General features: G+C 44.0%; 1 protein-coding gene across 4 annotated transcripts in view; it reads left to right on the forward strand.

Annotated features, from left to right (window-relative positions):
* TAF4B (TATA-box binding protein associated factor 4b) overlaps positions 1 to 13,444 on the forward strand; it is an 83,444-nt gene that overhangs the window by 4,880 nt on the left and 65,120 nt on the right. The window contains exons 2-4 of one of the 4 annotated variants that reach the window (XM_038129311.1): positions 463 to 565; positions 1,225 to 1,391; positions 7,673 to 7,933. In XM_038129311.1, coding sequence (XP_037985239.1) covers positions 7,771 to 7,933 — 163 coding nt within the window. In that variant the 5' untranslated portion in view covers positions 463 to 565; positions 1,225 to 1,391; positions 7,673 to 7,770. Of the gene's footprint in view, positions 1 to 462; positions 566 to 1,224; positions 1,392 to 6,935; positions 8,704 to 13,444 lie in introns of those variants that run through there. The other 3 variants (XM_038129310.1, XM_038129313.1, XM_038129312.1) reach the window with 3 other exon arrangements.

The raw sequence follows: 13,444 nt of genomic DNA on the forward strand, positions 1-13,444 counted from the left end.
TTGGGCTCTTAACTTGGAGGTTATGGACAAAAGGTAATTGATGAGTCCTAATTCCTTCTTTTCTCCTTTCTTAAGTATAGCATGTTTGTTTGTGTGGGTTTATTTTTCTCAAGGTAAGCATAGAGTAGCAGAGTTACTTACCAAAGCAAGTGGTGGTGTTTAACTTTGTAGTTTTCTACTGTTCTGATATGCCCATCAACCTTCTTGGCCTCCTGTCCTGCTGGGACCTGCTGTACTTGCCTCTTATTCCCTAGTTTTTGCCTCAAGAGTGTAGTTTATTGGATTACCGGTCTCATTATCTGTTTTATTCGCAAAAGAGAGAAAGCAGGGAAGCCCTTGCCCCATCTGCTTTTCCCATCCTCTGAAAATACTTTTTCCCCACTGTAAACAGTGCAGAACACCTTTATTGCCATTCTGATTTTAATTTTTTAAAAAATGCTGATGGATGATGCTTGTCTTTAGGACTGGTGAACATGTGTTGGCAGTTGGACCACCAGGGATACCATTTATTGGAAAATCATGGCACAGGTGAAAATGGTCATAATCAGATCTTCAATAAAGCCAGGTGAAGCTTCTGCCCACCTTCTGCATCTCTTCTAAATTAAGAACTGCTACTATTTTATTTTTAGTGCTATTATATTAGAATATTTTTTATTATTAAACTTAATTGAACCACTACAAATATCTATTCTCTAGATAATGTGATAAAAGAAAACACAACACTAGAAGTTAGTCTTGCACATTAGACCATGTGGACAATCTTCAATTCACTAGGAAGTTGACAGTGATTTAGATGTCAATGAAACAGGAAAAAGTTTGGAATTTCATTTGAGAGAAACCCTGTGAATGCCTTTTTTTATTCTCTGATGTAAAGAAGCGTGTACCAAGCTTTGCAGTTCTTTCAAACAGAACTTCTTGGGTGTTTTTGTAAAAAAACCCTGCCTAATTCACCCATGGCATTCCTAAAATGCTGAATATAGGTCTACATAGGTTAGTGAAATAGCCTACATCCCAGCTTACTCGGGATGCTTCTACCATGGACAGAATTTGAGTTCCTTCAACTGTTGCTCACAGGAGTGTGTTAAAGAATTGAAGTTTTTGTGCTTTCCATAGCTGTTGATCAGAAGAGGTTTTGGCAAACAAGAGTTGCCAGAGAATAAAGAAAAAGATGTGGCATAAAAATGGTTGAGAACTGCTGCTGCTCTCATGTATTTATGTTCCTAGATATCCTATGATGAAGCACTGGAATGTTAGCAGAGTCCAGCTATGAGCTGCAAGGGGAAGTGGCTGACCTGGCAGACAGAAAAGTTGTGCACTGCATTTTGCATAGTGACTGTGAGGGAGTCCCTTTGCAAAATGTATGTGAGCCTTTATAAGAGCAATTTAAGCAGGTAAGTTCATGTGTGTTGTGGTGAGACACGCAACTCCCTTTCTGTCATCTGCAATTGGTGGCACTGCTAAAGCTGGGTAAGAGTTTTTGGAACAGAAATACCTCAAAGCTGCTCCAGGAGCTCAAAGGACACCATCAAATTAACTAAGTCATCCAGTACTAAGTGCATGCTAAAAGCTTCAGGAAAAGCCTGGGCCTCTTTCCTTCATGAAAATGCAAAAATAGTTGGGAAATATACTTGTTTTAATGATTTCATTTTATGCTACACTGTGAAATTTGGTGGAAAAAACATTGAACTTGCTATAATGAGGAGAAACCAGCCATCCCAGGCATGTATTAATAACTCTATAGGAGACAATTATATAAATGGTATGCAAAATCTTCTCACAAAATTATTCCAGGTGACACCTGTGCATTCAACTTGATGTATGAAATCTCCCCTAACATCTGGTGGTACAATGTTAGGTGACTTTTGTAGTGTCTCTGTAGATTGATAGTGCTGGGAGCTATAATGGTTGCTGCTGATTTATAATAGTGTAAGACACTGTTGGGAACATTTCATGCAGGAAGCAGAGTAGGAAGGTGTATGGCAACATGCTACTTGTGTGGGTTGTATAAGACATTATCGTAGTCTTTGAAAATGATGAAAATTATAGCAGTGTTTTAGCCAAAAGTGATCCTTACCACAGTGTTTCTAACACGATGTTGTCCCTTTGTAGCTTAATAGCTTCTGTTTCCATCACAAGTGGAAGATATAGGCTTAAATTTGCATTAAAATATTATCAGACTGCAGTATTCTCATTTTTCATAATAGTTACTATCATACTACCTCTGTAAAGTACTGCCAGCAGGTTAAAGGAAGATAGACTTTCCTCTCTGCTCAGCACTGGAGAGGCCACACCTGGAGTGCTGTATTCCCTTCTGGGCTGCCCAGTACAAGAGAGACATGGATGTACTGGAGAGGGTCCAGCAAAGGTCCCCAAGCATGATGAAAGGACTGGAACATCACCTGTGAGGAAAGGTTGAGAGTGTTGGGACTGCTCAGCCTGCAGAAGAGAAGGCTCAGGGAGATAAAGTTAATGTCTATTAATATCTGATGGGAGGGTACGAAGAGGAGGGCGCCAGTGGTGTTCAGTGACAAGACTGGAGGTACAGGCTCAGATTGAAACACAGGAAGTTATGTTGAACATCAGGATTTTTTTTTTTTTTTAACAATGAGGGTGATGGAGCACCAGAGGATATTGCCTGTCTCTAGGTATTCAGCTTGAATAACAAATTTTAACGAGTGTGTACTTTGAAATTCAGTATGCATTTCCTCTCTCCCAGTATGACAGTACAGTAAGTGACTGTGACTTGGATGTTTCGGAAACAGCACAGAAAAAACAGGGGAGGGAACAATATGTAAATGCATTTTCCCAAATGTTTAAATAGGGCAAATAATTTGCTTTGCATTAATGCTTTTGAAATTAGACTAATTTTTCAGTTTTAACATTTCTTCAAAGTTTAAAATAACCCTCTTTCCCCCTTCCGATATGAGAAAAGAGTGAGGGAAGGAAGAGGAAGGGAAAAAAAATCTCATCTTTTTATTAATGACCAAAAGGAAAAAAAGAGAAATTCAGGTATTCTTTGCAGGCACTTTTTGATCAAGTAAACTAGTTTCTTTGAATTACCCATGAAACAAAAACAAGGAAACAATATTGCAGTTCCAAGTTCAGAAATCATTAGCTTTCTATGCTTTTATGCTCTTTGTGCATTAAGGGTGAATCAAATTATGAATTCCCAGTGGGAAACCAGCAGTTCAGCTAAAAAACATGCACCTGATTAATCTAAGATGATATGCAAGCATAGAGAGGTGGAAATTTAACACACCACTCCAGCAATAGTTTTCTACAAGGTGATACTTGTGAGGATAAAGGAAAAATAGATTGGAGCATCACAATTGGAAATCCATGGCATTAATAATTTTGTTTTACTCAAATTTTTAATGCAAAAGATACTGAAATGAAAGTTACAGAAGGAGAGAAGGGAAAAATATCTAAGTCACAGAACAATTATGACAGCATAATGTTTCTGAAGCTCTAAGAGGCAGTAATTGTCCATGGTGCACAGAGTTGCTGAATGAACCTTTTTTCTATCTAAGCTTTTTTGTGTTTTTTCTGAAACATGATAGAGCTAGAATTTTGCTAATTCCAATATGCTTGAGCTGTGTGAAAAGAGGCTTTTTTTTCCCCCCTCACACATATATTTGCCACAAAAAATTACTGACGTGCTTTCCAGAAGCTGATGATTGGCCGATATGTAAAATCTGTCAGAACCTCTTTTTTCCTCCTCCTTTTTTATTGTAATTTTTGCAAATAGGCTAATTACTGCTCAGTGGTACTATAAGTCCAGTAAAGATCTTATTTGTGTTCTGTTTCATTTACTAAGTGTTGCAATACTGTACATTATTCATGAGCAATATCAATAAATAAATAAAATAGCAATGTCACCTTACATAATGCTGTATTATTATAGGCCACTGCAGCATCAGTGATAAAACTCTTTTCTTTGAGGGAGTTTTACTAGATAGCAAGTGGTATGCAGTATAATTTCATAGTACAGTTCCATAATTCTTACCATATTAAGTCTGAGATCAGTTTGTTTTATTCTGTGTTCTGTTGAGAATATATTTGTGCCCAATAGCTAAGCTTTAATTTGTGGATCTCTTTTGTAGAGGCATTTTTACGGTACCTGTTTCCTGTTACTGTATATTTTCAGCTCCTCATGGCTATCGCTCGTGCCCATTCCTCTCTGCTTTCTTCCTTTGTTCACTTAGTTTTCTGATCTATCTTTCTCACTTAGAGCCAAGCTTGTGAGGTTCATGTGCTTTCCAGACCTTCCCACCTCACGAGGTCACTTCCAGCTGAACATGAGCCAGCTGTGCCCAGGTGGCCAAGAAGGCCAGTGACACCCTGGCCTGTATGAGGAGTAGTGTGGCCAGCAGGAACAGGGCAGTGATTGTCCCCCTGTACTTGGCACTGGTGACGCTGCATCTCAGAACCTGTGTTCAAGGCAAGAATCCTTGCTCAAGGCAAGGAGGACATTGAGGTGTTGGAGCATGTCTAGAGAAGGGCATTGGAGCTGAAGGGTCTAGAGCACAAGTTGTTTGGGGAATGGCTATGGGAGTTGCTGAGAGAAGAGCAGCTGAGGGATGCCTTTATCACTCTCTCCAACTACCTGAAAGGACGCTGTAGCCAGGTGAGAGTTGGTCTCTTCTCCCAAGTAACAACTGATGGGACAAGAGGAAATGGCCTTACATTGTGCCAGGGGAAGCTCAGATTGGAGATTAGGAAACATTCCTTCACTGAAAGGGTTGCTGAGCATTGGAACAGGCTGCCCAGGGAAGTGGTTAAGTCATAATCCCTGGAGGTATTGAAACAATCTTTATGTGTAGTACTGAGGGACAAGGTTTAGTGATGAACTTGGCAGTGTAGGGTAATGGTTGGACTTGATGGTCTTGGTGGTCTTCTCCAACACGTGTTTCCATGACTCTATGATGTAGCTTGGGGTTCCTCAAATCAGCTGGGACTGCAGGTGCACAGCCAGACTGGAATTCCTCTGGTGGGACTACGCGTGCCTCACTGTTAGCCCTTGCTATTTGCAGCTCAGTATAGTCAACCAAGCTTTATGTCATTTAACAGTATTAAAGCATATGCCCAATTCTTTTATTATACCTTCCTGTTGTACTTTTAAATGTTTTATAAGGTTTTAAAGCTGCAGGGTATTGTACCTCATGGAACAAAGTCTTTGACTTATGCAAATCTGAATTTACATTGTGACCTGAATATCTGAAAGAGGCACCTCCATAAAAAGATCATCAGTCAAGACAAAAAACAGGGCAGACTAGATCTCTGACTATAAACAAACAAACAAATCTGCTGAAATTGCAACCAAAATGCAGGTATGTTTACTGCTGATATTAAATAGCTGTCTGTGATTTATTTGGTTTTCATTAGTAAATAGATACACATTTACAATTTTGATTCCCATTATTGAGTCTTTTTGCTCATGTATTCTATTCCTGAATTTCCAACTAAGAGAATATAAAACTTTTGTAAAAAGAATCATGGACAGATTAAAAACCCTTGAAGCATACTAGATAAATTTTATAGGACTCTAGGAAGCTGAAACCATTGCTGTATCTGAAACTGGCATAATACCTAAGGATTTAAAAACATCTTTGGAAGAGTTAAGGTCTGGTGTGTGGACAGAAATTTTGGAGGGTGAGTGGCTTTATGGAGGGTGGTTTGTGTTTTAGATATGCTATTTGAAAGCTTAGAACAGCACGGACTGATTCAATGCGCACTGTGAAGGTCCCAGCTGTTGAAAACAGGTCATGCAGAGCAAACTACAGAAGTACCTGTCTAACCTAATAGCTCCTGGAAAGGAAATCTGAGCTGCTGTTTGGTGTAATGCTTTCCTGTGTCTGGAAGGTAAAGAAGGGACTTCTATATGAATGTCAGATGCGCCCATCCATGGGTTACTGGAAGTAGTAGAGCAAGTCAGTTTTCCAAGGCTGGGTGTTCATGGAAGGATCAGTTCCATGGTTAGATGCATCTTCAGCTGACTTTGAAAAGCAATTACCATGTTTAGCAGTATCCCTCAGACAAGGTCTCAGGATAAAAAAAAGAATGTAGACAAGAATGATGACTTAATTCAGAGTTTTTTAATGTATGGGTTTGTTTGTTTTTTTTTTTTTTTTTTTGATGGTGGCATTTACCCAAGAGATCAGAGATTTTTTTACAACTCCAAAACTCCAGGTAATGACAAAAGTAACTTCCTTACATGTGCTGTAACCTCTTCAGTTATGAAAACAGCTTTCAAGTTCCAGATTCTTTGTTCCTTTTTATTCTGAATGACTTTTTGTATTTCTCTTAACTTTGCTAATAAAGAGTGTATACTGGACCTTTATGATAACTCATTTCCAGTGTGGGAAAAGGACTCTTCCTTTTATTTCCTGTGCAGTTTCATACAATGATGGATGCCTCTACTTTGTTTGTAGACGATACTAAGGGCACTTTAACTTTTCAATTTTTTTAAAGATATGCATATTTCTACATCCAGGTATGCTGGTTTTTTTCCCTCTTTGTTGTAATTATGGTATGCCTTTTCTTGTAATGCATTTCATATTGCTTCCTTTACTCCTTGATTCATGTATTTCTTTCTCTCACTATGCTGTATTTTCTACTTCTCATTTCCATGCACTGCTGCGCTTTGCAGCTTTGGTGCATACACTTCTGTTGTCTTTAGCTGTTTCTTTTTGCCTCTTTCAGATGCACTTTCTCTCCTGATCATTTACATGGGGGTCTCAGAGATTGCCTCTAAAGTTCAATGGCTGCAAGATAAAAATTTGGCTTTAAGCAAGAAGCCAACCCCATTCTTCCTAAGTCAAAGAATAATGAACATGATGCCTTGCTTTGCATCCTCTTCCCTTCTGCCATCAGTCACTGCTGGTCTTTGCTGAAACTGAAGCATCCCTCTCCCCTGGTCTCTGTGCATCCTTTGGCATGCAGGAGGTAATTCACTGTACCCTAGTTGTTATTTGATGTGTGTAACACAGCTTCATATGCGTAAGAAGTGATGTCATTTGGTCAGACTTGGCAGAGCTGTAAAAGGTACAAGGATGTTCTCTCTTGTGTTACCACCTCTTCTTTTTCACCATTTTCTTAGCTTGCTCGGACACTTGGAAACTCTGACCATTGCTGCTGCCACCTCTTTGAGATTTTGGGCTGATTTGCTCTGGAATATAGTAGGCATGGCAAGAGGCGAGCAATTTCTCTTCTCTGTTTCTTTTGCTGCTGACAGCAATATAAAGCATTAACACTGTAGAACCAAGCAAAGGGGTTACTCAAAATGGCCAAAAAGAGGAGTGTTTCCCTTTCTTGTCTGCAATTCTATGTGAAAAACATAGTTGCAAGGCAAGTTTAATACAAGATTAATTTTTTTTTCTCCTAATATTTTTTTGACTTTGAGCTTTTTTGTACCACTTTAATGAACCATACAGTAGGCCCTGTACTTTGTAATTGCTTATGTTGCGCTCAGTTTGGGTAGTTATAAGCAATACCCCTTAAATTTTATGCATAAAATAAAGCACGTGCATCAACATGCTTCAGAATATATTGAAATTTAATCTAGACTTGGCTATGATACACAACAACCTCAAACCAGAATTACTAAAGGTCATGCTGAGTTCCCTATCACAAATGCAAAAACTTTCCATTCTATTCTAAAATTTGTTTTTAGAGCTGTGTCGTGTGTATTCTGTCAGGACCACCCTTGCTTTACACGGAGGACGGAGTTCCGCGTCCTTCCTCAGCCTTTCTTCAAGTCGAGCCCCGGGCATGAAGGTCAAAGGGACAACGTTGTCCCCTTCATCCGTACAGGTCCGTGCTGCTTTCGCCGTCTCGGCCGTTCAGCAAGCTCCCATCACGACACGACGAACTCTCACACTTGCCGGAGCCGCTCTTGTTTTGAATGGAAGCCCCAAGGACACCTGCAGCCCAGGTACAGCCGGGGGTGGTCTGGCGCAGGTAGGCGGGCCGGAGGCTGCCACGGCGGGAGGAGCAGCTCCGCGGCTCTGCCGTGGCCACCCACGCCTCACCCCCATCCCGGGGCTCCGGGGGCGTCCCCCTCCGGCCGCCCGGCCTCTCTCCGCCGCCGCCAACTTCAAGGCGGCACAAGCGCTGGAGTCCGCATGGCTCCATAAACACGGGCGGGCTCAAAGGGGCGGCGGGGCCGGGCCGGGCGCCGCCGCAGTAGGACGCGCTGGCGGCATTGGACCGCCCTTCTTCCCTCCTCTCCTCCCTCCCTCCCGCCGCGGGCAGGGGAGGCCGGGCTGGCTGGGCCCACGTGCGCGGCGCCCGGGAGCCGGAGGAGCGGCGCTGCCATGTGTTTCCGCGGGCGAGCCGCCGGCCGGGGCACCGCCTGAGCGCCCCCCGCCCGCGATGCTGCGGGGCGCCGCGGGGCTCTGCGCGACGCGGCCGCCCCCCGTCCCCTCGCCGCCTCCTCCTCCATGAGCACCTCGGCGGCCCCCGTCAGGCTCATGCCCGGCGGGCACCCGGAGCAGGCGGCCGCCTGCGCCCCAGCCGCGGGCTCGGCGCCCGACCGGGGCAGCCCCGCTGCCGCTGTGCCCGGCGGCCCCGCTGCCGCCCCGCCGCGTCCCGCGGGCGCCCCGGTGGTGCGGGGGGCCGCTCCCGGGGTCCCGCGGCCGGTGGCGCCCAAGGGGCCGCCCGCGGCCACCCTCCAGTTGCCGGCCAACTTGCAGCTGCCCCCAGGTGAGTGATCCCTCCCGCGCTGCCCCGGCTGCGGGCACGTCCTGTGTCGCGACTTAGCCGGCATGTCGCGGTCGTGGTTGCCGGGGGGCCGGTGGGCAGGGACGGAGCCCGGCGCGCTGCCCTTGCTGCTGGAGACGAGCCGGGGCGAAGGACGGACAGGGCGGCGGGGGTGGCGGTGATGTAGTGGCGGTGTGTGTTTCGGGCTGCTCATCTGCCCCAAACTTCTGGGAATCGGCGTGTGCGTCTGCCTTGCGGGGCATGGGCAGTGTGGCTGGGTTCAGTCGGGTAGCAGCGCTGGGGATGCTTACAGCCTGTCTGGAGGATGGATCTGGAAGTCTCTGGATAAAGGCAACTTCTTACTTTGGTGGATAGCATGAGGAGCAGGAGAAGTAACCAAAAACTCAGTGGCCAAGTTACCCTTATATGTGACTTGAAAAGGACTGTTCGAGGCTCTAGTGGAACTTGGATGAAGGAGTATCTCGGGGAGGGGGTGTGAGCGTGGGCTGGCGGCTGCAGAGCGGCTCCGTAACCTACCGAGCGGGTCGGGCTGCCCGCACTCGCCTCCGACCGGGCGGTCCCGCGGGAATTCCTGTCCCTGGCACAACCAGGCCGATGCGACTGTTCACGGAATAAATTACTGCCGTGCCTAAGGAGGACAGAGTTGAAAGTTCATGACGTGTTGCTCCTTGAAACCCCTTTTTTTGTATAAACCCTCTGTGGGAAACTAAGGGTTCGGCGAGATACCGCCCTTATAGATGTGCTTCCTATAGCAGCAGTGAAAATATTAACGTAGGAGTTGCACAGTGCTGATACAGACATCTTAATCATCTTAATACTTTGGATAGCAACCGAAGATTGCCAGGGCTTCCACCTGCACTTTCTCTTAAGTGGACAAAGGTGCTGTTGGTTCTGAACTTCCCACTTCTCCCTGTTGAGCTGTATTTAAGTGCTTTTTTTTTTAAAAAAAAAAACAAAAACAAAAACAAAAACCAGTTACTTTGCTTCCACTGGTTTTGGTCTCGCTCTGTTGAGACCCCAAGATATGTAATGACTTCACTGCTATTTGATGCTATAATTATTTCCTGCCAGGACAGTTCTGTTGTTGGAGCATCTGTTGCAATTACTTTCAGGTTGGATATTGCTGTAAAGGATGACTGACTGTACAGTAATTCCTGTGCTGGTAGTGCATATTTGCTTTTTTTTTTTTTTTTCTTTTCATTTTTTTTAATCCCAATGTCTCTATCAAAGACATGCACCTCCCAAGGAGATATATAATGCTAATTTGAAAAAAAAAAAAAAAAGTCTTAGTCAGTTTCACTGTAGATTTCCCAGCACTCATGATGCTGTAATGTCTGGGTAGTCAGCAGTCAAGGATGAGTTTAAATCCTTGCCAACTTTCCTCTGAAATGAACCATAATGGAAATATATTAACTTCTTGTAGCAGGGCTTCCCAGGTATTCAGGTTTTGTATCTAAGACTTTTGCTTTCTGGAATGTATTGACATTCACTTAAACACCTCTCTGTGAAGGGGGATGATCATGCAAGTTGCCTGTGGTTTGGGAACCACAAGTTAGCAAAACTTACAGGTTTTTTGTAGTAGCTTAGGTTTGCATCCAGGTATACTATTGAATGTCATCTGACTTGTATCATGGTAGGAAGCAGATGTCACAAAAGTAGTATTACCCCTCAGTTGCATCAGCTTGTTTTCCTTGCTCCTGGGACAATGCAGTCTTTGTATCAGAAGTTCAGAGGTGCTGGTACTCTGCAGCATTGTAAGTAAAAATAACTGTATGGACTTCAGTGCTCCAGAAGAAACTAGACATTGTCGGATTTCAAATGGATGAATGTTTCAGGTGAACTTGTCTATGTAATTGTTGCAAGGTTATATAAAAATGCATTCTGTCTTGAAAAAGTGTTAGTATTTTACCTCTGTCTTCTAGGTGGATTCAATTTTTAATTAATAATAAAACATGCAAGATGGATAGTGTTAAAGCTACAAGTGTTAACAGCATTAAGAAAAAGAAGTGGAATAAACCACCAAATTCCTAGGCTTGAAAAGTTTTTTATTTCAAATAAACTGCCAAATCTAGCCATGGATAAAATACAGAAGGGAGGATGCACTTAGGTTTAAAATCATGGCATTCATCTTTCGTGGCACCTGTTAGGAAAAATGCATACAGAAAACATCCTTCCCTTGAATTTCAGAGGGAAGTATTTGTGATGGCTTGTCCTGAGGAAGGCTGGACAGCACTGCCCTTACTGGTCATGCTGAGTTTCTGATGAACTGCTTGTGACCCAGAGTGGACATTGCTTCCACAGCACTGCAGTCTGGGGAAGGAAGGGCACCAGCAGAGCTGTGTTTGCCTCTGTGACCTGGAGGGCAGTGGAGGTTCATGGAAATCTGGGATTTTTGGTGTTCTTTCTCTTCTGTCTCTACCTCCCCCTTCCTCTTGCTCAGAATAAAGCCAGGAGTTGGGAAAAGCAGATAACTAGCTAATGACGGACTCCTCATGTCCCTGAGCACAGATTGCCCATCTGCCAAGTGCCTCTTTTTGTGTGATTGCCCAGGAAAGACCACTGAGCTTTACAAGTTCTCTTGGTCTTGAAGGACTCAGGCTTGTTCATGAATAACAAGGGTTTTTCATCACCTTCCTATGATTTCCTCTACAAAGTGCTGGTTTTCAGCGGAGCAGCCAGCTGTCAGAGCAGTGCTGCTGCTACCCAAGGCCATCCTCCTGCTCCAGTCCATCCCTGGCTGACCACCCCTGGAGGCTTTAGCACGCAGTAGGATTCCAGCTGGTCTGACTTCAGGGATGGGTTTGGTCTTACTGTGCATGCCATCACCTCTCAGACTCAGTGGTTGGGCTATGTCCTCCCAAATGAAGGGGATTTGATCTACCAAAGGGACCTTTCCTCAGTTGCCCTCTTTGCTGACGAGAGCGGCAAGGCTGGCAGCGTTTCAGAAGGCTTTGCACGTAGCAGTCTGGGTCTGCAGAGAGCAGAGCAGCATGGTGAGTGCTGCCTCAGTCCTGAGCTCCATGTGGCCTGTGCTGATGCGTACAAACCTGCAAAAGTCTCATGTCATGGACCATCTGCTTAACAAGAAATTGTGTCCTTGGTTAACCTGAGCTTAATGGGGGGAGAAATGGATGGGCTGTGGTATTAGACAGGAGGAAATAATTGGGAAGGGGAAGGAGAGACAAGGGCTGTGATAAATGTCTATAGTTCACCTCAGTGTCTTAGGGCCCCACACTGCTTTGGAGAAGTGGAAGGTAGAGAAAGAGCATAAAAACAACAAAAAGAATGTTGTTTCTTGGTTTTGTTTACTTTTCTTGAACTTAGGTTTTTGTCACTTTTGTGTCTGTACTTTTAGTCTATCCCTGGACCTGGAATGCTCATTACAAGCAAGCATTGAAAGGACAATTAGTAGATAAATCTGCTTCTCTGCTGATGGGATGCAAAAGGACAGAACTGAACCAGATACCAGAGATCCTCCATTGTTACCTTCAGTTCGTTCGCTTAGAGCAGGAAAATTCTTTGAAAACCTCACCTCATGCTGCACAGGGCTGCGGCAGCAGCTGCCATCACTCTCCCCTGTAGCATTGGCTGCCTCTGGTGTGTGTATTTCTGTTTTATGCTTTCCATTACTGCTAACACCAGTGGGGCTGAGCAAGCACAGTGTCAGCAAATAAAAGGTGCCCTAAGTATGCTGTAATTTCACTAGCAGTGTGGTCTAGTGTAATTTCACTAGCAAGGCATGGTCTCCGTGTAAGGTTTCCTTTGCACCTGACTTGGAGGGGAACAGCAGCAAGTTCAGCTTCTTGGTTTCTGTTTGCAGCTCAGTTGTCTTTGCTTGGATGTTTTGCCTCATCTGTGGCAGGTTTTCCACTGCCTGCAGCTTATCTAGGCTGATAGTGGGTAACTTCAGAAAGCACAGCCACTGTTTGTGCCAGGTGGCTGGGCTGTGTGGCATGAAGTAGGCAGGCAGCATGTGGACTCTGTGGGTGGGAAGGAGAGACCTGGCATGGGTATTCCAAAACTGCAATGGGGTGGTACAGAGCCTGGTCTTGTCGAGTTTCTGTTAATTGTCTGTAGAACATAAGGTAGGTAACCTGAAGAGGTAAGGGCAGATAAACATCTGGATGCTGCTGCCTTCTGCTTTCTCCCTCATCATGTTCTAGTTGTTGTTTTTCAGTGGTAAAACCATGAGGAATTTGATGATAAGAATATTTGCTGATATTTGTATGTGGTCCGTTGCCACATAGAATAGGAGGAAACGCTGATTTTAAAATATTTCTTGATTTATATTATGTTTGAGTGGGAGTAGGCTATCTAAAGATTTCTTGTTTCAACAGGCAGAAAACCGTAGAAATTCCTTTAAAGTATGCAGTTTCTGGATGTTGATAATCCCATGAAGTCTGAGCATAGTACTTGTGCTTAGACCATTAGGGGCTAAATAATCCGTGCTAGTAACTTTTTGTATCCCAATAACATCCTCTGTTTAGCAGGGTTCTAGGGATGGATTCTCTGCAAACTTCTCTCTTCACATTAGGTGGGACTGATCAACTTTTTTTTTTTCCTGAGGAAGGGTGAACAAAGCTTTGGTGGGCCTGAAGAACTAAGTCAAACTTAGATAATAGCAAGGAAATGTGTTGTGCTGTAACTAGTTGAAATTTCAGCTGCACTATAGGACTTGATTCTGCTTTCAGGACTGACTGTGTCTAGCAAAATAATGCCTTCA

The sequence above is a fragment of the Motacilla alba genome, chromosome 2 (assembly GCF_015832195.1).
Source record: "Motacilla alba alba isolate MOTALB_02 chromosome 2, Motacilla_alba_V1.0_pri, whole genome shotgun sequence".
NCBI classification, from domain to species: domain Eukaryota; kingdom Metazoa; phylum Chordata; class Aves; order Passeriformes; family Motacillidae; genus Motacilla; species Motacilla alba.